Source organism: Thalia democratica, chromosome 4 (assembly GCF_965202585.1).
Source record: "Thalia democratica chromosome 4, ktThaDemo2.hap1.1, whole genome shotgun sequence".
Taxonomy (NCBI): Eukaryota; Metazoa; Chordata; class Thaliacea; order Salpida; family Salpidae; genus Thalia; species Thalia democratica.
The window spans coordinates 37,078,217-37,100,554 of record NC_139168.1 but is presented as its reverse complement, the minus strand read 5'-3'; the positions used below and the strand labels follow the sequence as shown (position 1 = coordinate 37,100,554).

The 22,338-nt window shown below is 26.6% G+C and overlaps 2 protein-coding genes across 2 annotated transcripts; one reads left to right on the top strand and one right to left on the bottom strand.

The window, feature by feature from the left end:
- The first annotated feature begins 284 nt into the window (after positions 1-284).
- On the top strand, positions 285-13,405 carry LOC145833334 (tyrosine-protein kinase RYK-like). Its single transcript, XM_082940517.1, has 9 exons — positions 285-2,058; positions 2,498-2,513; positions 3,082-3,284; positions 5,712-5,916; positions 9,261-9,364; positions 11,335-11,505; positions 11,618-11,667; positions 11,782-11,974; positions 12,598-13,405. Exons 1-9 carry the CDS (start codon positions 310-312, stop codon positions 12,739-12,741), a joined length of 2,835 nt encoding a protein of 944 aa, XP_082796643.1. The 5' UTR covers positions 285-309; the 3' UTR covers positions 12,742-13,405.
- A 1,870-nt stretch (positions 13,406-15,275) lies between these two features.
- On the bottom strand, positions 15,276-18,268 carry LOC145833333 (lysophosphatidylcholine acyltransferase 2-like). Its single transcript, XM_082940516.1, has 4 exons — positions 17,927-18,268; positions 17,282-17,467; positions 16,623-16,922; positions 15,276-15,749 (listed from the first exon to the last, which is right to left on the bottom strand). The coding sequence occupies exons 1-4, from the start codon at positions 18,266-18,268 to the stop codon at positions 15,276-15,278; spliced, it is 1,302 nt and encodes a 433-aa protein (XP_082796642.1).
- Positions 18,269-22,338: the final 4,070 nt, after the last annotated feature.

The window sequence follows — 22,338 nt, the reverse complement described above, 5'->3', positions numbered from 1 at the left end:
ATTAATCCAATGTTTCAATGCGTTTTTAAGTGTATGTTTTTATTCTTCACAGAAAATGTTTCATAAACCCACCAAGTTTCCCTATTTTACTATTATTTTTTTAAATGATAAAAGTAAATTTGGAAACATAAATGAGTACTACTTAGTGTTTTTAATAAGCTTATAGCTGTTTAAATTTTTAAATTTTAATATAATGTACTTTATATATGTTGGATTTTCTACTTAAACTTTATATAGCATACTAAAATTATTGTTTTACACTTATTAATATTTTATACAGATACTCAAAAAATTTTATAGAAATATGAAATGAAAATCTATTACTTTATTTACTTCTTGTCTGTTTTAAGTTTTACACACAGCTATTTAGATGTACTTCTCAATGAAACTAATGTGTATGAACTGTTAGGGATTCCAGATCACCAGTTGTTTTATATTAGAAATGGTAAGGTGAATGAAAATGCTTGTAAATTTGTTATTCATGCCTCTAGTGATCAACCAATAGTTCAATTATCGTGGAAGTCTCAAACCAAAAAGCATGTTTTGTATGATATTAATGTAGAAGAAACAGAAATAAAATATTTTGATAATAGTTCTTTAAATAGTAACCAAAGTTTAATTTATTCTAGTGAAGATCTGACTCAAAAACTGTCAGGCTACATAACTGATAATTTAAGTAGTTTTGTTTTCCCATTAAACTGTTCTAAAAAATCAAACGGGTCTATTGCCTTAAAAATGTCTTTCTATTTCCAATATCAGGATGCAAGTGTAGCAGCTGGTAATAGTACAATGGTTATTAAGCGTTTAAAAACTTGTTATGCAGAAGATGAGATTAAAGACCGATCCACCTACAAACAAGATTACATACCTCCTACTACTGATAGTGGTGACTCTACTCAAGCATTTTTCATAGCAATATCTGTGTTCACAACATCAATTTTTTTGTTTGTGTTTGTTGTAGCACTTGTACATTTTCGTTCATCTAAGAAACATTCTTTGCTTAACTCTACTGGAGCTGTTATGTATAGTAGAGACAATGGGTCAATTTCCAATCATTTCCTCAAGCCAGATATTCTTAATAACCAAGTGATAAATAGATTTAATAGAACACCTAATATTAAATTTACAAATATTGACTGTATGGTAAATAATTTAGAAGATGATGGAACTCTAGATGAGCTACAAAACTCTTTAAAAAGTATAACAATACCTAAATATCATCTTGATGTTGAAGAAGTACTAATGAAAGGAACTTTTTCTCGTGTTTTCTGTTCAAAACTACAGGACGGAGCCAAAGTTTGGATCAAAACTGTAACAAGTTTAGCAACGTCAATGCAAAAAAAGTTGCTTATTGCCGAAGCATCTATTTTTGTTAAAGTATCAAACCACCCAAATTTGTTAAAAATGGAAAAGTTTATGGTTGACATTAATAAGTTGCCTGTTATCATTTATCCAAGCATTATTAAAGGAAAAAATTTGAAATGCTTTCTACAAGGAGTTGAGTCTAATTTTGATAAAGTAACTTACAGTAGAAACAGGAATGACTACATAACATCTCAGCAATTACTGAACATTTCTATACAGATATCAACAGCTTTAGAACATTTAAGTTCTTACAAAGTTGTACATCAAGATCTTGCAGCAAGAAACTGTGTTATCTACCCTGATGGAACTGTTATGGTAACTGATTCTTCTTTGTCTAGGGACTTATTTCCAAACGATTATTGTTGTCTTGGTGACAATGAAAACAGACCTGTTCGCTGGATGGCTTTAGAGTCATTGATATACCATAACTATTCTTCACAATCAGATGTATGGAGTTTTGGTGTTCTTTTGTGGGAGTTGCAGTCAGGAGGAGGTATACCCTACATTGACATTGATGATTTTGAAATGGAGGCATCATTAAGAGATGGGTATAGATTAACAAGACCTCTAAGTTGTCCTGAGTATTTGTACTCACTTATGGTCAGGTGTTGGCACTATTCGCCAAATGATAGGCCAACATTTTCTAAATTAAAGAAAAGTTTAGTAAAATTTCAAGATGAATTGATCAAATATGTCTAAAGGACATCAATTTCTATTGATCTTATCAACTATTATTTGTTTGTAGAAGAGTTTTTTGTACAATAATTTGTGCTGTCATAATTTATTATCTGTAAGTAGTTTTGGTCAACCACTTAAAAATGTTACTAATTAATTTTTGTTAAATATTTTGAACCTGATAAGTAAATTATTAATATTTTATTCCTTTATAAAAGTATATGTTTACTATGCATATTCACTCCCTATTCAGTTAAACAGTTAACACTTTTTTATCATAAAAATTTATTAATTTGTTAAAAAAATTAATTTAAGCTATTATTATGTCTTATTTATTTTGTATAGTAGCTAATGATTTAAACATGATGAGTCTAGGGGTAATTGGATTTTAAAGATAGAGTGTGATGGTTAAAATAAAAGTGCTTGTATTAAGTCTCTGACAAAAAAAATTAAACAGCTTTTACATTTTATTGGTAAGTATTGATCTTTTATGAAATCTAGTATAAGTTTTTCAAATATTTTTAGAGAGTCATTGAGTCTTTTAATTAATCTAAAAAATGTTTATTATACATTATAATTGATTTCTTTATCCATACATATTTGTTTTTGATTAGAAAAAGTTCTTTTTAGTTTTTATTTATTCTTAAATTTGTTAATAATGTACACATAAAACACAAACTTACATTGACTGGTATAGACTTGAAAAGTTTTATTAAAATAAACTGTTACTTTATGCTTTTAACTATTGAATTTTGAGAAAACATTTTTTTCTAATAATGTTTTAGTTTTTTAGATCATTTTTTATTATTATAACTGCCTAAGTTGAACTGTTTCAGTATTGTATATAACTTACAAACTAACTTTACTTTGTACCATATGATTACCTCTTAATTTTTTAAGTGTATATTTACTTATTGCAAATAAGTATATAATTTTCATCTTCATTTATGTTGTTTATTTATACCAATGGTATGGTATAAACTTTTTGATAAATAGTAGTTTTTTTTTCTTTTGATTGTTACTATAAGTTTCATTTTTAAGACCTCTTTGAAATGTTAAGCGAGTTAAATAAAATAAAATTGTTGTGGTCTGTAGAGTCTGAACACAAATTTAATGATGTTGCTTATGGCAAGTTGTTCAATTATGAAGAGAACGTTATCGCAATAGGAACTGAAGATGGTTCTATAAAGGTTTATATGTTAAACCATTGGCAAAGCCATAACGATGTTTCTAAAAATTTGAAAGTTAGTTGTGACAAAGCATTTAAAACAAATAAAACACTTGTAAATTTAATGTACTTGATAATAATAATTTTTATAATGTGAGGTAGTAAAAAACTTAAAATAAAACTATATTGATAGCTCTTGTGTAACTATGTCAGTAGTTCGAATAATAATAAATATAATGTTTAGTTAAAATTTATTTATTGTTATATAGTCTAGTTAGGATGTATCTGGTATTCAGGTTTCTTCTAGCAGGTGCAAACTAAAAAGACAAATATGTCTAATCGTATGATAAACTCACAGTTTAATCCACATTTTTTACGTAATCTTATCAAATTTTACATACTTGCTAGTTTTTAAATTATTTTAGTTTAGGAGGAAAACTTTTTTTTTGTACCACAGTTATGAAGTATTTTTTATTAATACATCAAAATTTCTTAAAAACATACTTTCTTTTTTGTTTTTTAGTTAAAGTGTTAGCCTAAAAACAAAGTTTTTGTTTTATAAAGACAATTTTGAAGTGGTACTAATGACTTAAAAAGCTAATTTTATGAAATACTTGGACTTCTTTTTTACCCTAAAGTAAAGTTAAAAAATTAGAATAAATTTTAGTTATTTGAATTTTAATTAACATTTAATTAAGTTTTTTTTAAACAACAAAAAACATTTCAATTTTTTAAATTATTCTATTTTAATTAAGACTGTAAAAAGAGGTTTATCATATTATACCTTTTTTTGTTTCGTAAAGTTTATAGTATTTGTAATATTTTACTAAGCTACTTGTTGCTTTTTACCATATCTTAAAATTATAAGTAATTTTTGAATATACAGGATCAAATTTGGTTGATCAAACAGGTTTTATATAATAAGTTCTATATGTCAGGGTTGCCAAAAACCCTAGAATCCTGAAAAATCCAGAATTTGACAATTTATGCTACAAAAGCATTGAAAAACATGAAATTTTTAACAAAATCACTAAAAACCCTGGAATTTCTAAGAAATTTTTCTAAAAATGATGTCAATTTGATTAGATACAAAAAATCTATTAATTACAATATTTTTTTTTGTATCATCTAGAATTTTATCTGTTATAAAACACTTTTAAAGTAGCATTAAATTATCTTTTCAAAATCTTTATTGAGTTTATAAAAAAAGTTTTTTATCTTAAGTTTAATTTTATACTAAAAATAGACAAAAAACTACTTTTGAAAAACTAAAAAAAATTTCAAAAAACCTTTAGCAACCCTGATTTTTTCTCTTCTAATTTTAAATACAATTCTTCAATCATTTCAGTTGAATCTGTATTAAGTAGTTAACAAATTCTATTTGAAATGTTTTTACTACAATAAAATAATTTTTAAATAAGGCCTAAGAGTTTTAGGCAACTTTAATGAAAAATTGTTTTTCTATGAAAATTTTAAGTATGAGTTATTTATAGTACTATATTCTACTGCAATTTTTAGCTAGAGACCTCAGTTTTTGAAACACGTTTTGTATGATTTTAATAATTTAAGATAGATAAAACAAAAAGTTTTGTTGTTTTTAATTGAAATAAGGCTATGACTATATTTTGTTAAATTAAAAGAAATATTTTAGATATAATTAAAGATTTGAAACTGTAATTTATTTAACGTCTTAGAAAGAAATATTGATAAGGTTTGAAATAAAATGAATAATACCTGTATAAGAAATATTTAGATTATCTCCTGTTTTGCTTTTTTACTTACACTTTCAACACAAAACCTATTGGAGTTTTTAATTTTGATTCGGTTTACCTTAAAAGTTAATTTGAATATTAAATTATAGTAAAACACAAACCTGATACTTTAATTTAAAATATCAAAAGTTAAACTAGTGTTAAAACTGCTGTATCCCTTTAATGTTCTTAGCAGTTCTGTTTTTAGCAGGGTTGCTACACATTTAGGCTACTCAGAATAATTCAGACTAGTTTGAAGTTTTTGAAAAACTCAGGCCAATTTTGAACTTTTTTAAAAATCTCAGACGGACTCAGGCTAGTTTTTATACTTTAATTTAAGCGAAACATAATATTTTTTTTTATTTTCTGTTATTGTTTAGTCATTTTAAGTTATTCAAGCTTGCTTAATAGTAATTTTAAAATATTTTAGCTCATGCTTTTTTTACAATTGTCTTATAATAACAGGCCGACTCAGATTAGCTTGATGTAACTCAGACTAGTCTTTGGTCACTCAGGCTGACTTTTTTGCCTTAAAAGTGGCTTCTTGGTGTAAAAACGCCTGTTTATACAAATTTTGGACCAGTTCATGTTTTATAAAAGTTTGAAAATGTTAAGTTTTTGTGTATTAGATTAAATCTTAATTAACTAGTGTTTCAGTAATTTATAAAAATTTTAAACAAAAAACAAAATAGTTATTAAATTTTTAGTACTTTAAGAAAGTATTTGTACATAAAGTTGACTACTTTTTATAGCTATATTCAACATTAGAAGCAAAGTGTGGATCAATATTTCAAATGTGTGTGAATAATATATCTCAGCTCAATTCACACGATCTTGTTGTTGCTGACAACAAAGGTAGATATATTGTGTTTTTTGAAGGTCAAATTCTAAAAGGCTCATCAAATATGACTACTACATTTGATGAAGCTACTGCTCTCACTGTCCATAAAAATATTTGTTAGTAAATAGTTTATGCAGGGTTGCCACTCGGTCAGGAAAAGTCAGGAAATCAGGAAAAGTCAGGAAAAATAAAAAAAAATTACAAAAGTCAGGAAAAGTCAGGAAAAAATGGGGGGTTTTGAAAAAAAGTCAGGAAAAGTCAGGAAATTTGATAAAATTAAAAAAAAAGTCAGATTTTTTCAGTTTAAATTTACAAAATTCCTTCTTTTCCAAAGCCTTCAAATGGTAAAAACTAATTAAAAATCCTTTAAAGTCAGAAAAAAATTCCAAAATTTTCCTAGAAATTTACAAAAAAAATTAATTTTATTTCCAATGCCTTCATCTGGTATAAGTTAGTAAAACATCCTTTATAAAACTGCAAAAGTTTTCTATTAAAATATTGAACAAGTACCCTACTTGAACAAGCAGATTTTGTAAGCTTTTTAGTATTGATGATCTGTAGCATGGACACTTCCATAGTGAAACTGTGATATATACACAAAAGTTTATCTAGCATAATTCTAGAATCAAGGTTTTAATTGTAAAAGTTCCTTATATGTCGTTTGTTTATCTAGATACATTTATGCTAGGAAATGCTAAAAATTTGTGTCTTTTTTCAGACAAGCTGTGTTTGTAAGATAAGGTAATAATACAAGTATTTTGCTGATAGAGCTGTTTATTACAAACATCAATCATACACAGATAGTTTAAGTGATGTACTGGAAGTTTGATGATAGAATTCAGCAAAAAACTGTTGTTCTAACCTGTATTAAAATTAGATTGAAAGCTTTATATAGTTTCAAGTGTTAGATTATGTATTTTAGAATAAGTTTAATGTAAGAGTTTGATTTAGAAAAGTCAGGAAAATTTTAGTAAAAAGTCAGGAAAAAGTCAGGAAAAGTCAGGAAATTTTTCTGAGCTTGATCAGTGGCAACCATGTTTATGATATTTTGTATTTTGAGGCGAAAAAAAGAAATGAAAAATATTTAAGAATTTAGTTTTGTATACATTTCAAAAATTAAAAATTAAACTAGTTTAGATTTATATATAATGTTTACTTTGTTTTACTTACAATAACGATTTTTTTTTTCAAATATTACTTCAAGGCTATAAGAGGATCCAATTTCTTTTTTACAAAAAAAAAACAGCATTTACTTATATGTAAGTTTTTTTTAATTAGTTTTCTCAAAAATCCACTGAAAGTTTATCTACTTCATTATTTTTAAAGCTTTATTTTCAAAATTTCGAATTTCCAGAAAAAGTTCTTTAAACATTAAAAAAAATTATAGACGTAAGGAAGTTTACAAATTATAAAATTAAAGTCTTTACCACAAAAAAATCTCTATTTAAAAAATAAAGCAAGTTTTACATAAGTTTATACCAGTATTTGTTTCGGCTATCATCAACAAAGTTGAGATGTTTTGTGCCATCAACAATAAATAATGATCTTCACTGAACGACCATCAACAATAGCATCTAAGACAACCTACGACCGGTTTCGTCCTTATTAGGACTCATCAGGCAGGCATAGTTGCAACACATATCAACTTTGTTGATAATGGCCGAAATAAATACTGGTACAAACTTGAGTAAATGTTGCTTTGTTGCGACTATGCCTGCCTTATGAGTAATTCCTAAATTCCAATCAGTTATATCTCAAATATTACTTTGAATTTTGTAATTAGGTAAGTAGTTTCTGAAAAATGTTTTAAAACTAAACAGAATGAAATTAATTTAAAAAAATAGACATAACTTAAAATCAGAGTTGCCACGCACCCAAGGTACTCAGGGAAACTCCGGATATTTTGAAGTTCTAGAAAATCACGGGATAATTCAGGGTATTTTGACTTTTTTCTAAACTCGGATGACTCAGGGTAGTTTTGATTCTTTTTAAAAATCTAAGGATAGTTTTAATTTTTTATTTTAAGTCTCAGGGCAGATTTTATTTTAGATCTAGAATGAGATTTAGTTGATCATTTTTCAATATTTTGTTATTTTATATACCCAATTTTGTTCAAGAACGTGATTTTTATTGATTTTGAAATGCTTATTTAAGATTTTTTTGCCTTGCGGCTAGCTCTTCACTATTCTCAGAAATAGAATTGTAGTTTTTATTTTTTATCTGAATGTAATATTTATCATAATTTGATTTAATTTATTAAAGTTAGTATTTTATGTGGTATGATTAAAGTTAGTCAATTAAAATAAAAAAACAGCAAACTTTTTTTAAAATTATATATAAAGTTAACTAACATGGTCACATAAAATTTTCCAAAAATTTTGTTTTTAATCTTAATAGATTTAAACTTTTAACGTTGAATCTTTAAAACAGTTTTTCTCATAAATTTAGTGAACATTTAATGCAAAAGCATACACATACAACCTTCCTTTTATTTATTAAGGAAATAAAAGAACATTAGGTATAGATACTATAGTTTGGGCCAGAACTCAAAAAGTGGCAATGCTGTGGAATTACTGAGAAATAAAGTGCAAATGTATTCAACATTTCTATTTCACTGATAGTTGTTTTATGTTTAAGTTTTGGCATTTCGTTTTGGTTACAAGTTTAAATGTTATTCTTTTGCTGCGAAAGCTCTGTGTATTTGAAAGAACTATTGTCCCTTTAAGCTACTACTTCTACCAACCTTTTAATACCAATTTACGTTTTATTTTCCCTTTTTAGAAATTAAATGCTATATAAAAAAATGTATAGATATAATTCTAAGTGTTTGTTTCATTAAGTACCAAGTTAAGTATTAAAAATTTTATTTATAGAGCTTATTGTTAATTATTCAAAAGGTACATCTTGTGCAATATGTTATTAATATTATCTATTTTAAAAAGCTATCTGTAAAAAAATAATAAATTAAATTAGTTTACGTAGACATGTGAAAGCAGAGTTGATGAATTGTTAAGAAGGTATATTACCATTACTAGGTTTTACTATTACTTTTTTAAATTGGGTAATCATTGATTAGGCTGTTAATGTATAATATTAACTCTATTATTGTTAGCTAATAATGTAAGTTAAATAAGTAAAATGTAACTTATTGGAAGTTGACAACAGTTAACTTTGAAAATACAGTAAATGCTATTTGAGTGAGAGTTTTTGATGATGTTTAAAAAATATTTTAGTTTTGTTAACTATAAAATTTTTCGTACAAAATGTTTAATGAAAACGTTTTTACCTAAAAGTCAACTTGTTTTAATAGTTACACTTTATATTTGTTATCACATTTTGTTAATGATAAACCATTATAAGATTTGTTATGAAACTTAAAACTAAAAATCATGCTTAATTCTGTTCTTAAGTGTTAGGCTCAATTTTTTTGTAAATTTTTATCATATTTTTTATTTTAAAGTAAATGAAGTCAAAATATATCTTGGAAAGAAGAACGGCGAAATAATATGTTTCAATGCATTTACGGAGCATTGGAAACTCAACATAGATAGCTTTGATCCAGCAGTAAGTTATTATGTAATTTCTAGTAATTGTGTTTTAAGCATTTTTTATTTTTCTATACATTAGTTTAAAATTATTATTAGTTTGAAACTATTAAATTTCTTCGCCTAATATTTTTTTTCTTTAGTTATTGATTTTCCTTTAATCTCTAGATATTTTTAGTATTCTTTAAAATTTCTTAAATTAAGGTTTAAAGCAGGGGTCGGCAGGAATTTGATGGTTGCGGCCCAAATTTTAAAGATTTAAATGTTAGCGGGTCGCAGTCGTAGCTTCAGTTTTATCTTTCCATATTTTACTCAAAATGTCTAGTGTAGGTTTCAAATCTCCCGTAAATTTAATCTGAGACCTTTTTTATTTATATTTTTAATTTTTTGCTCTTCGCTTCAAAACTCAAAATATCTAGTGTATTTTGAAAACTATTTTTATATGAGCCGAATTAGCATGCATGCGGGCCGTAGGTATTAAAATTTTTGCGGGCCATACAAACCCAAAATATCTAGTATAATTTTCGAATTTTACGTAAATTAAACCAAAGACCTTTTTTTTTTTACTTCCAACCTCAGTATACCTAGTATAAGTTTAAGCATTTTTATTTTGCGGGACATATTTGCATACTAGTTGACCGCCGGTTTAACCTTTCATGGGTTGCATCCTGTTTAAAATAAAAACATGCTCGCGGGCCCCAGTTTGCCGAACTCTTCTAAGCTCGATTAAACCATTCTAAGCTTCACAGTTTTTTATAGACTTTATGGAAATAGTTCCGACTATCAATAATTGTTTTTTTTTTATTGTGGAAACCTCTCCAGTTGAAAAAATAATTTGTTACAATGCTGGGTAAATATTTAATAATAGTATTAATAATCGTAAAAAATATTAAAGACAATACACGATCAATTATCATTATTTTGAGATTAGACTATAACAGTTTTAAGGGATTGCTAGCTGTGGCCCACTTTTTAAATGTATCACTTCACAGTGTGGGAATCACTTCCAAATTTGATCCCTCATATCTCAAAAGTTACTTAAATTTTCAAAAGCCGCAAAAAGCAACTTGTAGCTGGTGAAAGATCTTCGAACTGAGACTAATTTGAGAAAAAAATAGAGTGTTTTACCCTGCGTGGCGGTTTTATACTGTTTTCATTTAAAGAAAATACAAGACATATGTAAAAGTTATCATAAGTATGTTTTTACTACCACGTACAGAGATTTTGATGTTCAGGATCAGTGTTTTTCAACTTTTTTTATTGTAATGAGTAAAGTTCTGTTGTGAAATAAAATGTACAAGTAGTATTTTTTTTCTACAGCCAGTCTTAAGTTTTATAATATATTTATTTGTAAACCGTACTATTTTATATAATTACAGTTACCTGTCAACTAGGTAAGCACTTCCTAGGTACGCCCTGCCGTTATGGTACGCACTTTTTAGCCGAAAAACCCAGATTTCAAAATGATTTGTTTTTTTTTTTACTTAGCGTTTAAAAAATTTAAAAGTAGTAATACAAAATTATTATATTTAAAAATAAATTATACTATATTAAATTTAATTAAATAATAATTAAAAAACACAGAAATTAATTTATGAACTTATAAATGGTATATTAAAACCAATACTTGAAGCAAAAATATTACAGTTTATTTATAAAAAGAAAAATAACAAAAGTTGCAATTTAATTTTGCATACGCTATGATTAAAACATAGGAATAATAAATACTTAAAAAGTCATAAAAATTTAGATGAACAAAATAATAAACCGTGCAATTAACATTTAGCCTAAGTGACCTGAAATTGTTGTAACCATGATAAATACATATAAACAAAACAAGTAAACACAACAAACCCATTATCATAGTATTTTTGTATCAGAAATACTTTTGCTGCTTTGAAAAAGTGTCACTGTAAAGTTTGATGACGTAAGTCTTACATGTTTTCATGCTTCATTTAAAATTTAGTTCATAAGTAATTTTGTAAACAGAGACAGCATTGTGTTTCGGCAGTAACTCACCTACTTTGTACATCGTTTGTCCATTCAAAATGCTCATTGAAATTAGATTACTTGTTAGCTAGCGATTCAAACGGAAAAGTCCATGTGATAAAGAATGGAGTGTTAAGTAAAACAATTAACGTCGGCCACGTTGTAAACACTGTGAGTTGCCTTTGCCTTGATTTATATTAAATACAAGCTTTTTACGTTTTAGTTAATTGAAAAGATGATAAATTCTAGTGTTGAGAGTAGTTTTGACGTTTATTTTTTTCAGATGTGCAAAGGAAACTTTCTGCATCTGGACAACACTGACGAAGAAAACAAGTAAGTGACAAAGTTATTTTTAATGAAAACAAATAAAAAACATTAAAAAACAATTTTAAAACGACAAATAGTATGTAAACAGTAAAAACGCAAAAAGGAGTTTAATTTTCACAGACCAACCCATATAGCGTTGGGATGCAACGACGGATGCATTCTGCTGATGATCGACTTTCAGGTGATGGCTGAGGTTTACGCCAAGACCAGCCACCCAATCACCCACCTCAACACCCTCCCCAACAGCAGCAACGTGGATTCGATCGTCTGTTGCGGCCATTCAAACGAAGTGAAAGTTTTCAAAAGCCGTGTTGTAAGTTTGTTTTATAAGGTACTTTATACTCTATTGCAAGGATGCCCAGTCTCTGCTGGTTCACATTGCGGTCCATTTCGAGTCATTAAGTTTATGAAAACCATATTTTTTACACTTAACCACTTTTTTGGATTAACTACTTACTAACTTTTTTTATAAATTTTCTTTGTCTTTTTCAATTTTCTAAAAACACATTGTTATTTAAATATTAGTGTATTTAAAATATAAAGTTCTGTTTATTTCAGGCTTCATTAAAAATTTGATTTGCAGACCATTAAACTAGTAGCTTCAACATCAATTATGTAATAAGTATTTTTTTGTTAATTTTTGAAGAGTTGTGTGCATTTGAGCCAAAAAATATATTTTAGACTACAGCTATGAACTGTTATATGTTTGTATAGCAAAGATTTGGTTATACTTATTTATTTAATATAGTATGAGTGTAAAACTTGTTATGGTAATTCTTACATTATAATAGCAAAAAAAAACCGTTGTTGCACGGAATTGCATTTTTTCAAACCTTAATTGTAACTAAAAATCTATTATTTAGTTACAATTTAAAAAGGTTGTTTACTAGTGGTAAGGTGCATTACATTCTGCTAAATAAACATGCTATTTTTCAGGAAAAAGCAACTTTTGTACTTCCTAGCTGGCCAATAACTGTGAAGAGCTTAGCAGAAAGTTCACAGAGTTCAAGCAGATTCGAACGAAACAAGATACTAGTCGGGTGCATGGACAAAAGTGTGCTTCTTCTACAAGTATCTTGAAATTACCGAAAACTGTTACATAATTAAGTTGTCTCAAAAAGTTTTGCTACGTTGACTCTAAAGTGCAAAATTGTTTCAATAAGTTTAGTTTTCGGCTAGTTTTGAATGATTGTGTTGTTAGAATGTGATAGATGCATTATAGTAATGAGAATAAGTGTGTCTAAACCACAAATTCAATGAATATTTTTTTTCTTTATTTAAAGTATATGCTTCTAATAGATTGTTGTAAGTTTTTGTAAAAAAAAGACGCTACAGGTGTTTAAGTTGAAATATATATAAATATTTTGTTGATTTTTGCAAGAGTAATAAATGTTTAACAATACAGTTATGAAAAAAGTTTTAAAATGTAAGACAATACGTTAGTTTTAAAAGGTTTTAAATTAAGATGAACGTTTAAGTTACGAAAACCGTTTACTACAAATTAAGTTTTTATATGAAAGCATTATTGACAAGAACATATTGTACTTAACAGATATATGAATCCTAACTTAGTTGAAAAGATAAATTAGTTAATTCATTTTAGGCATTTTTTGAATTTTATGATTTCTTGCTCAAGCGAAAAACCCAGTTAAAATTAAAAAGCTAATTTATTAATTTGAAAATACAAAAGTGTAATAAAAACAAATTTTTTACAGCTTTGGTATGATTAATATTTTTTAAACAAATTAGATTAACATTTACCCCCGTTTGAAAACTTGAAACATATTTTACATAGTTATTTTTATTGGTAATAAATTTTTTGATCAGCTGTTTTGATATACGCAGTTTAATAAAGAAAATAAGATACAAACAAACGTAAAATTTTTCATGGCCGATTTTCTTTGACATAATAAAAATGTAGTAAATAGTTTAAAATTTAGCTTATAAATAAATGATTTTCTGATTAAATTGTTAATAAGTAGAATAATTAAATTATATTTTTGTTGTTAACTCTTAAAAAAAGAAGATATATTCAGTTAAAAATATCCTTCCTGTAAATTAAAAAAAAAAATATAATGAAACATTTAAAAAACCTGCTCAAAACTGTAGGAGATATATTGATTTGAATAGTATTTTTTGCCTTATTAGTTTGTTTTTTCCATTATGAACTTATTAAGCTCTCTAACCTTAATTACAGTAACCTCTCGCTTATTTACGCACATTGTGTCCACAGAAAAAGTGCGTAAAGATATGAGAGATCGTAAAGAAACGAGAGGTACCAAATATGCTAACTATAATGGATGTTTTTTAATATTGCTTCTAATTAAAAGCAGACTGGGCACTTTCCCACTTTTAACTATTTGTTTACTTCATTTATAAATATGAAAACAACAGATAAAGCTATACATATATTAAAAAAAAGGATATGAATTTCTATAAAAAAATAATATAACGAGTATAAATAATTTGACTATTTTAATAATAAGTAGAATCGTTATTTTTACTTATATGTGACATTTATATTCTATTTTACTTAGCAAATTCAATTTATAATTAAGCATTTCTTTACAATTATAAAATGGTGTTTATTAATATATAGGGCAAGAGTGCTGTATTCTTTATTTGTGTTTTAAACTCTCATTATACTTTCATTATTAAACACAGTCATGTTTATTTCAGAATTTTGATTTAATCTCTTATTGTTAACAAAATTTCTGATATGCTAAGGTATAACTAAATGTTTATCAATTAGTCAAGGAACATTAATTTACAAAGTCTAAAGATATAGAGAGCTGTGTTAGCATTCAAAAACTTATTTTAATTTAAAAATATACATTAAACCTAATTTGTGCAATATAAAAAAAAGTTAAAATTTTTATTTTCTGAATTTTATAGAATTCTGAAGTGCGTAACTAAACGAGAGTGCGTAAAGATCCGAGAGGTTACTGTAATTGTATCTCAGAAGTTTATAAAAATTCTAAATAGTTGTAAAAAGCAACTGGTAGCTTAGTTATTAGTGTAAAAAGTAAGACTAATTTTAAATAGTGAATTACTCCCCCTTAGTATTCTGTTTTTCACATCAAAGACAGCGTTAACATTTTACATATATTGTTACACATGAGCATGATGTTAGCACCGAGTTGAATTTTTTTTTTAAGTTTGCAAATTTAAAATACTTTGGAATTAGTTCTAGATTTTTTATTAATTACTGCTAAATTGTTTTTTATTATTAATTTATCGAAAGGCAAGATAATAAAAAACAAAACTGATTACTTGTTAATCATTATAAGTTTTATTGTAATAATGTAGTTCTATAATGTTTTTAGAAATTTTATTTTTTGTAAGTTTCAAAACACAAGCCATTAATTAATCTCATTTTGCATTTATTGATAGCTTTTATACTTTTTTATGTAAGAATACTTGAATACGAACTGTGCTAACTTAGCTTTTAGAATATTTAATTTTCATGAAGTCTCATCTTTTAAAACGCTTGGTTTTAGGAAAAATGGTTTGTTTTTAAGATAGTATCAAACAAAGCTTTACTGTTGTGTTTTACAATGCTTTAGTTTCTTTTAAATTGTAGAATATTTTAAAAACCTGTAATAAAAAGAAAGTTATATAAAGTTACTATGACATTCGTTAACTACACCTTCATCCTTTGCAAACGAACAAACACCAAAAACAAACTCTTTAAAGTTGATTTTTCCTCGTTGGTTTCTGTCAAACTTTGTCCAAGTGCAGTCGGTGACTTTAGAATCTAATGTTAGTCCGATAAACTTGTTCAGGAAATCATCTTTCGAGGCTTCGTATTCACCACGCTCAACTATGTCAGAAAATTCTTGTAACTTCTCTGCAACAAACTCGAAGCTAACGCTAAACTCATTTTTGATCGTGAAAAACTCTACAACAGCGTGCTCTCGGGGAAAGTTAACTTTTTTCGCGTACCGCATGAGCCGACGGTCTTCGTAAGAGTACTCGGTCGTCGGTAAGTTGATGTGCTGCGCAATTTCGTTTCGAACGTTTTCTGCATACAAACTGGGATCAAGAGTCTCTTCTTCTGTTGGATTGTGCACTGGCATATACTCAACCTAAAGAAAAGCTAATAAAATGTCTTTTACGTTTTGCAGAGTAACGATTTAAAGGATCGAATACTTTTTATACAAAAATATGTTGTTTGTTAAAGTATTTTCAACATACTACACTTTTACTTTACACGTTTACAAAAAAGTTACTATTGAAAATTTTGATTATATGACTGTGTTTAAGTTTCTTACTGATATAAAAAAAAAGAAAATGCAAAACCAATAATTATTTTCAAATAAAATAATAGTTTTTTCCATGATCGCAAACACTAAGAAAAAAATTCAATAAAAGTTTTCTGTGCTAAAATAAGTTAAGAATAAAAAAAAAAACACTTTATAGTTTCACTTGACATTTTAAAGATTTTTTTTTGCATTTGAGTTTCAAACAATACCAAAATTTTTACTTTTTATCATTTTTTTCATTAAATGTTTTGCTTCTTAATTGTTATAATTAAACTAGAATTATCTTAACACATATAGCCCTACTTTACAAAAACACGGTATATCAACTTACATAATTATTTATTTAAATCTGGTAGAATATAACTGATAGAATAATATATTAAATCCATATAGTATATAAGGCATTAAATCCAAGTGATCCAGATATGCAAAGCCAATTAGAAAACTAAACAACTTTTTTCGTACGTAAATACTTTATTTCTTACGACAATTCGCTGCTTATAAAACATGAACAGGTCTACAGGGTTAAATACGTTTGCCATATTTTTGTGAAATTGATTCTGTAGAGCAGTTTATAATTTATGAGCAGTAAAAAGTAGTGAGTCAATAAAGTATTTTCAAACAAAAAGTTTTTTTTTAAATTTCCATCTGCATATTTTAAAACCAGGATGCTTGTCATTTCTACCTTTTTTATACTTGTTGAACACCTACTTCTAGAATAGTCTTCCAGTTGCAAATCAGCATCCAGAGCAGCCGAAACATGCCAGGGCTGGTTTCTGTCTTCGTGGTGTAGTTGTAAGGGGTGTGGTACCTGAAAACAACTGGCTGCACGGGAGCGCCGATGGTGAACACCCCCTGTTTGAATTTGATTAGGCTCGTCCCGTTGGTGCACGTTCCTTCGGGGAAAACCATTAATTGCGGGCAATCGTCGTTTCCGCACGCAACTCGCTCCTTGATCTTTTTCAAAGCTCTCAGACGTGATGCTTGATTCGATCTCTGCTTTTATACGTTTTGTTAGATGGTAAAAGTATAAAGGTACTGATAAATCTTATAAAGTCGCAGACCTCTTTTCGCAAAACAAGTAAGGAACAACGAATTCACTTTGATATATGATGTTATAAAATTTAACTAAAAAAAAAGATATTTTACGTATATTTTTTTTATTAATCTAGATTCTGGGCAATATAAACGAGACCTTATTATAATCTAAATCACCTTTTTATTATTTTTAAAACTGAAGTGTTTTTATTTAAATTTTGAAACGTTAGACTATATTTTTAAGTATTTTATTTATTTATTACAAGTACTACTTTTGAATATAGACTTTATGAGAGATTTTTTAAATTGTTACGGACCTCAACAAGAACTGGTTCGACTACTTTTATAAGAGTTCCCATTATAGGAACTTTGATGTTTTCACGTTTTGAAAGAGTTGACGGTAGGTTTTCGCACATCAGAAAAAACATAGTGTCAAGGTAGGAAGTGTGCGGAGCACCTACAAGTATTGGTGCTTCTTTATAGGAACTTCTTTTACCTTTTACCTACAAACTTTTATAGTTTTACATTTAGAGTAGAGGAAAATAAGCTTAAGTTATACCACGACTATTTATTTAAATATAAACTAACCGTTTTTGCTCTAGTTTTAATACTACAAAAATCTACGTTGTTAAATTCTATAAATTGATAACCATTTTCCAAAAGCTTTAATAAAGAGTTCACACTTTTATTCTAAACATTTAAACATAGTTTTAGTAGAGAAATTTATATAACACAATACAAAATCAACTTTTAAAAAAATCAACTTCAAGAATATTCTAAATTACCTTTAACTAATACAAAATAAAAGAACTTTATATTTGTCAAATTTAATCACATACGAACATGTACCAGTGTATAATACAATTAGAATCATACAATGTAACACTCAGGTAAGCTTACTAGTAAGTTAATGCTATTTTTTTCTACAACTACACTTTAAAAATACATACTAATCGACTTACTTGAACTTTAACCCCTAAAAAGAAGGTGGCAATTGAAAACAACCGGCAAACGACTTTGAACAGTCTTCGGCGGAACGGGTGGACTGGCTTTTCAAAATTGTCGTTTACCCCGATGGTGAAAAAGAAAGCGCAGATCCAAGTGAGAAACAGTGAGATCAAGCACAGCAGAAGGCGGAAGGGAGCAACCGTGAGTGACATGATGAGGTATCGACGCCTCTGCTTGGAGCTCATCACTACGCGATGAACGAAAGGGTTCACATTAAGCTCGTCTTCGCTCATAACTGATTCGTTTACGCGGTTTTTTTCCGGAGCAGTACGAGTGTTAAGGTCAAATAAGTTCATCTAAAGTTTCTGGGGTGTTTTGTAAACGTTTTTTATTACTGAACGAATCAATCATTCATGGTTTAAAAAGAAAAGATAATATCTGGAATCAGAGTGACAGCTTTGAGAAAAAAAGTTAACGTTTTGAAATATATGCATTTTTAGACGCAAAAGTTAAAACTAAGTTGTAACTTCCTCACAAAGTCTAACAACAAATTTTAAGTACTCATTATGGCTTTTAACAACTTGCTTTTTAAAAGTAAAAATGAATCAAAAAATACTTATAAAAATTTAGTACTTTTAAACTCTTCTAATTTTTTAACAAGCTCTACAATAATTACTTCAAAAATATTTATAAGTTATAAGTATGGTTTTTAAATTAAAGTTTTTTTTAAAAATTGTTAAGTATTGATTAATCAATAAGTTTTGGAACTTTATATTTTCGATTAATTTTATTATCAATTTAACTTGTGTGAAAAAACTAGAATTTATATCTAATAATAACTATTTAAAATATAAATTCAAGCGTTTGTTAACAAAAGATCCTAGCGAAACAAGTTCACTGGAATATATAATGATAAAAAATTATACAGTATTCTTCTTTTATTACACTGTCATATAACATTAAGTATTTTATCTATTATTAACCATTAACCTATAAAAATCTATAGCAATTATTTTATAGTAATGGACACATGTATATACCTACTTTAGCTTCTATTCTTTCCTTACAGTATTTATTTTTTTGCAGAGCTCCGTTGAAGTGTATTAATCCGTTAACACTAAGAAACATGTGTTAGTGTAATAAAAAAAGGATACTGTATGATTTGTTATTATTATTTAATAATAAAAATTTAAACATTACTATTTGTTTATTACACTAGAACATATTTTTTACACATGTTTCTAATTCAACGGAGCTGTGTAAAAAAATAATATCGTGAGGAAAGAATAAAAGATGAAGTCGATGTATATATGTGTTTACTAAAAATAAAAACCATAGATTATTGGAGATTAATGGTTGATAGTAGATACAATATAGTATGTTAAATCCAACTGTTATAAAACTATATAATATTAGTAATTATTAAGTCTAAAATAATAAAGCATAGTATAACACAAAATAAAATAACAAATCATAATATAAAGCAACTCACATGAAGGTCAAGAAACTACTGATTCAAAATATTAAGCCGTTGTAAAACTTTCAAAACCTGCTTTAGCTTCTATTATTTTCTTACAAAATTCATTTTTTTACAGAGCTCGGTTGAAGTTTGTTAACAAGTTAACACACAGAAACATGTGTTAGTGTAATAAAGAAAGAGTACTGTTTATATTTGTTATTGTTATATATTCAAGTGAACATGTTTCGCTAGGATCTTTATTAGCAAACGTTTAAATTTATATTTTGAATTGAATTTATATTTATGCTTTTCTTTTGAAATTATTATACAATTGAAATTATCAAAAGGTTTTTTTACAGTGTTTTGTGTTTTAAATTTTAACTGATCGATAAAAATGTTCACCCTCTAGTTTTGAAAATAGTTGCTTAAATGTTACAAAAATTCTCACTTTCTACCAGAAATCAAAAAACCACCTTTAGCACTGTTAACAGTTAATTAAATTGTTATTATTTAGTTTGTTTATATGAAAATAGATTAGACACGTATTTTTTATATATATTTTACAGGTTTGTAAACAGCTATCTTAAAAAAACAGTTTCTCTTTTACTCTTTTGAAAACTTGAATATTGCAACACGAGAAAATATAATTTATTAGTAGTTTTGCAAAAAGTATTTAAACCGTAATTTGTTGGAACAAATTTTTAGTTTCTTATCAACTTAAATTAATGACAAAGTTATTTAAACTTTATACTTAAAGCCTCAAAAACTAAATCGTTATGTAAATTAATTAGTAAGAAAGTTTCATTAACTTCTGTACATTAGAAAATTACACCCGCAAACCATAGATTTTATGAACGAATTTTGACTATCGATTTGAGTTTAAGTCTTAAAAAGAAATATAGTACTTTTGAAAAAAGTTGCTAACCTTTCTATTTCTAATTAAGTAGGTTTAGAGTAAATTACATTAAAAATATGTTTTTTACTCTAAGAATGTTTTAGTTTAGTTAAAATTATTCATACCAAGAGATGATAATAAATTTATTTTATGACGTAAGATTACTTTAAAAAAAGTACTACATTTTTTATTCAATGTGTTAAGTCTTATTAGATTTAGTTAGACAGTTTGGTTTAATTGTACATTATAAAATGGTTATTGCAAAAACATTTACATCTTAAATAGTTATACAAAACGAGAGAACAAAAAAACTTATGATGATATTTTTTATCTAAACAGCTTTTATAAGAACTAAACTATACAATCTTTGATTTTTTAATGATACTTTTAAAATAATGTTTTTTTCACAAAAGTTTCGGTCTGACTGCATGTAAACACTCAAAAAAGTAACCAAGGTAAGTTTAACTTTGTTGTGAGATTTTTAATAAGTTATTAGGGTGAAATGGTTCTGGAATTTTGAAAAGACACGTACAACCTTTTTATACACGAAAATCTCATTTCTCAATTTTTCTGCAAATTGCATCTAATGTAAATGTACTAATGATAGAGTGTTATATATATTTATGTAACCAGCACCAAAAGTTTTCTAAGAAAGCTAGAGAGTAAATAAAAAACACGAAGACGTAACTGTTATTTAATTTATTTAGTTTCTAACAAGTTTTAAAGATTACTTTTTTATATCTTTTTAAAGTGTTGAAAAAAAATTACTTTTTAGTTTTAAACAAATTATATACTTAGGCTTTTACTACATGAAAATACTTTGTATCACGAAAAAAGTTGATATTACAGATATAAAAAAGTTGCTAACAGGAGTTTACATGTCCTAATTTTAATAACTGTGATGGATAAACAAATTTAAAGTTTAGCCAATATAGGCTAACTGCTGATATTAACTAGTAAATATACAAACACAGAAAAGGCTTATCTTGCATTTGTACAACCATTTTATATACCATACCTTTCTATGCAAACAAATGTGGATTTTAGGAACTTATATTAAGTCTCTAAGTTATAGAAGTTTTTCTAGTATTTTTAATAACCAGATCAGTTTTGCCGTTTTTAAATGAACATTTTATTTGTTTTTCAGCACCTCGTTAAAAAATGGACTGTTTATAAGCTTTTTTAAGAAATATGTCCAATTATAAAGCACTTTATGTTAATAATTTATTGAACAGATAAAAAAAATCGACGCTAATTAAAATGGTCAAATGACCTGTGTGTTCAACAAGACCTCTAAAGTCTAAATCTATGATAAAAATTATCCGCCATAAACAGTTTCTAACTTAAACAAATATCGCATGAGTTTTGTAGTTTTTATTAATTATAAAAATAGTTATTCTAACAGTTAAGTGTAATTTAAATATCGTCTAGATTTCAAAATTTGTTTGTTAATCCTTATAAGTAACAAACAATTAGTTAATATGTATTTAATTTCTTTGTATTTTAGTGAATGTTTTATTTCTTAAGGTTTAAAGTTAAAATTAAAAAAACTAATTTTTATACGCTGGTAAAAAGCGGCTGATTTGAGCGGTTTTCTATCTTTCAATAAATAATAACACTTTATAAATTTTATTTTGTACTTTATAGAAAATCAAAAACATTATAAAAAATTGTAAGTATAAGCAAACATGTAGCGGTACAAGACGAATAAATACTTTTATATAAAAGTTCAACAAAATCATTGCGTTTTATATATCATACCTTAAATTTTGGAATGAAAACATGAAGTTTATAAGTTATAGTTAGATACTTTGCAAATTTTTGAGCATAGATTAAAAACAAAAAATAATTTTTTAAAATATATCAACAATAATATAAAACTAACTAAAAACCCATTATTTAGCAACAAAAACAACAGTTTATTTAAAAACTTATTTTCTTTCAAAATACCATTAATAATCAATGTTTTTAACTTTAAGGCTATAGTTTTTAAAAAACATCTTATTCAGTATTCAAAACCATAATAAAGCTAGATATCAATTTATATATGACAAGTAAATCGTTATAGTGAG

Bases quoted from the DNA above. Each gene is read 5' to 3' on its own strand.
- LOC145833333 (XM_082940516.1), bottom strand. From the start codon at position 18,268: ATGAACTTATTTGACCTTAACACTCGTACTGCTCCGGAAAAAAACCGC. The intron at 17,468-17,926 runs GTAAGTCGATTA...AAAAGTTTGTAG, and splicing joins TTTTAGGGGTTAAAGTTCAA to GTAAAAGGTAAAAGAAGTTC. The intron at 15,750-16,622 runs GTATAAAAAAGG...GCTTTTCTTTAG, and splicing joins TAGAAGTAGGTGTTCAACAA to GTTGAGTATATGCCAGTGCA.
- LOC145833334 (XM_082940517.1), top strand. From the start codon at position 310: ATGAAAATCTATTACTTTATTTACTTCTTGTCTGTTTTAAGTTTTACA. The intron at 5,917-9,260 runs GTTAGTAAATAG...TTTATTTTAAAG, and splicing joins CACTGTCCATAAAAATATTT to TAAATGAAGTCAAAATATAT. The intron at 11,506-11,617 runs GTGAGTTGCCTT...TATTTTTTTCAG, and splicing joins TCGGCCACGTTGTAAACACT to ATGTGCAAAGGAAACTTTCT.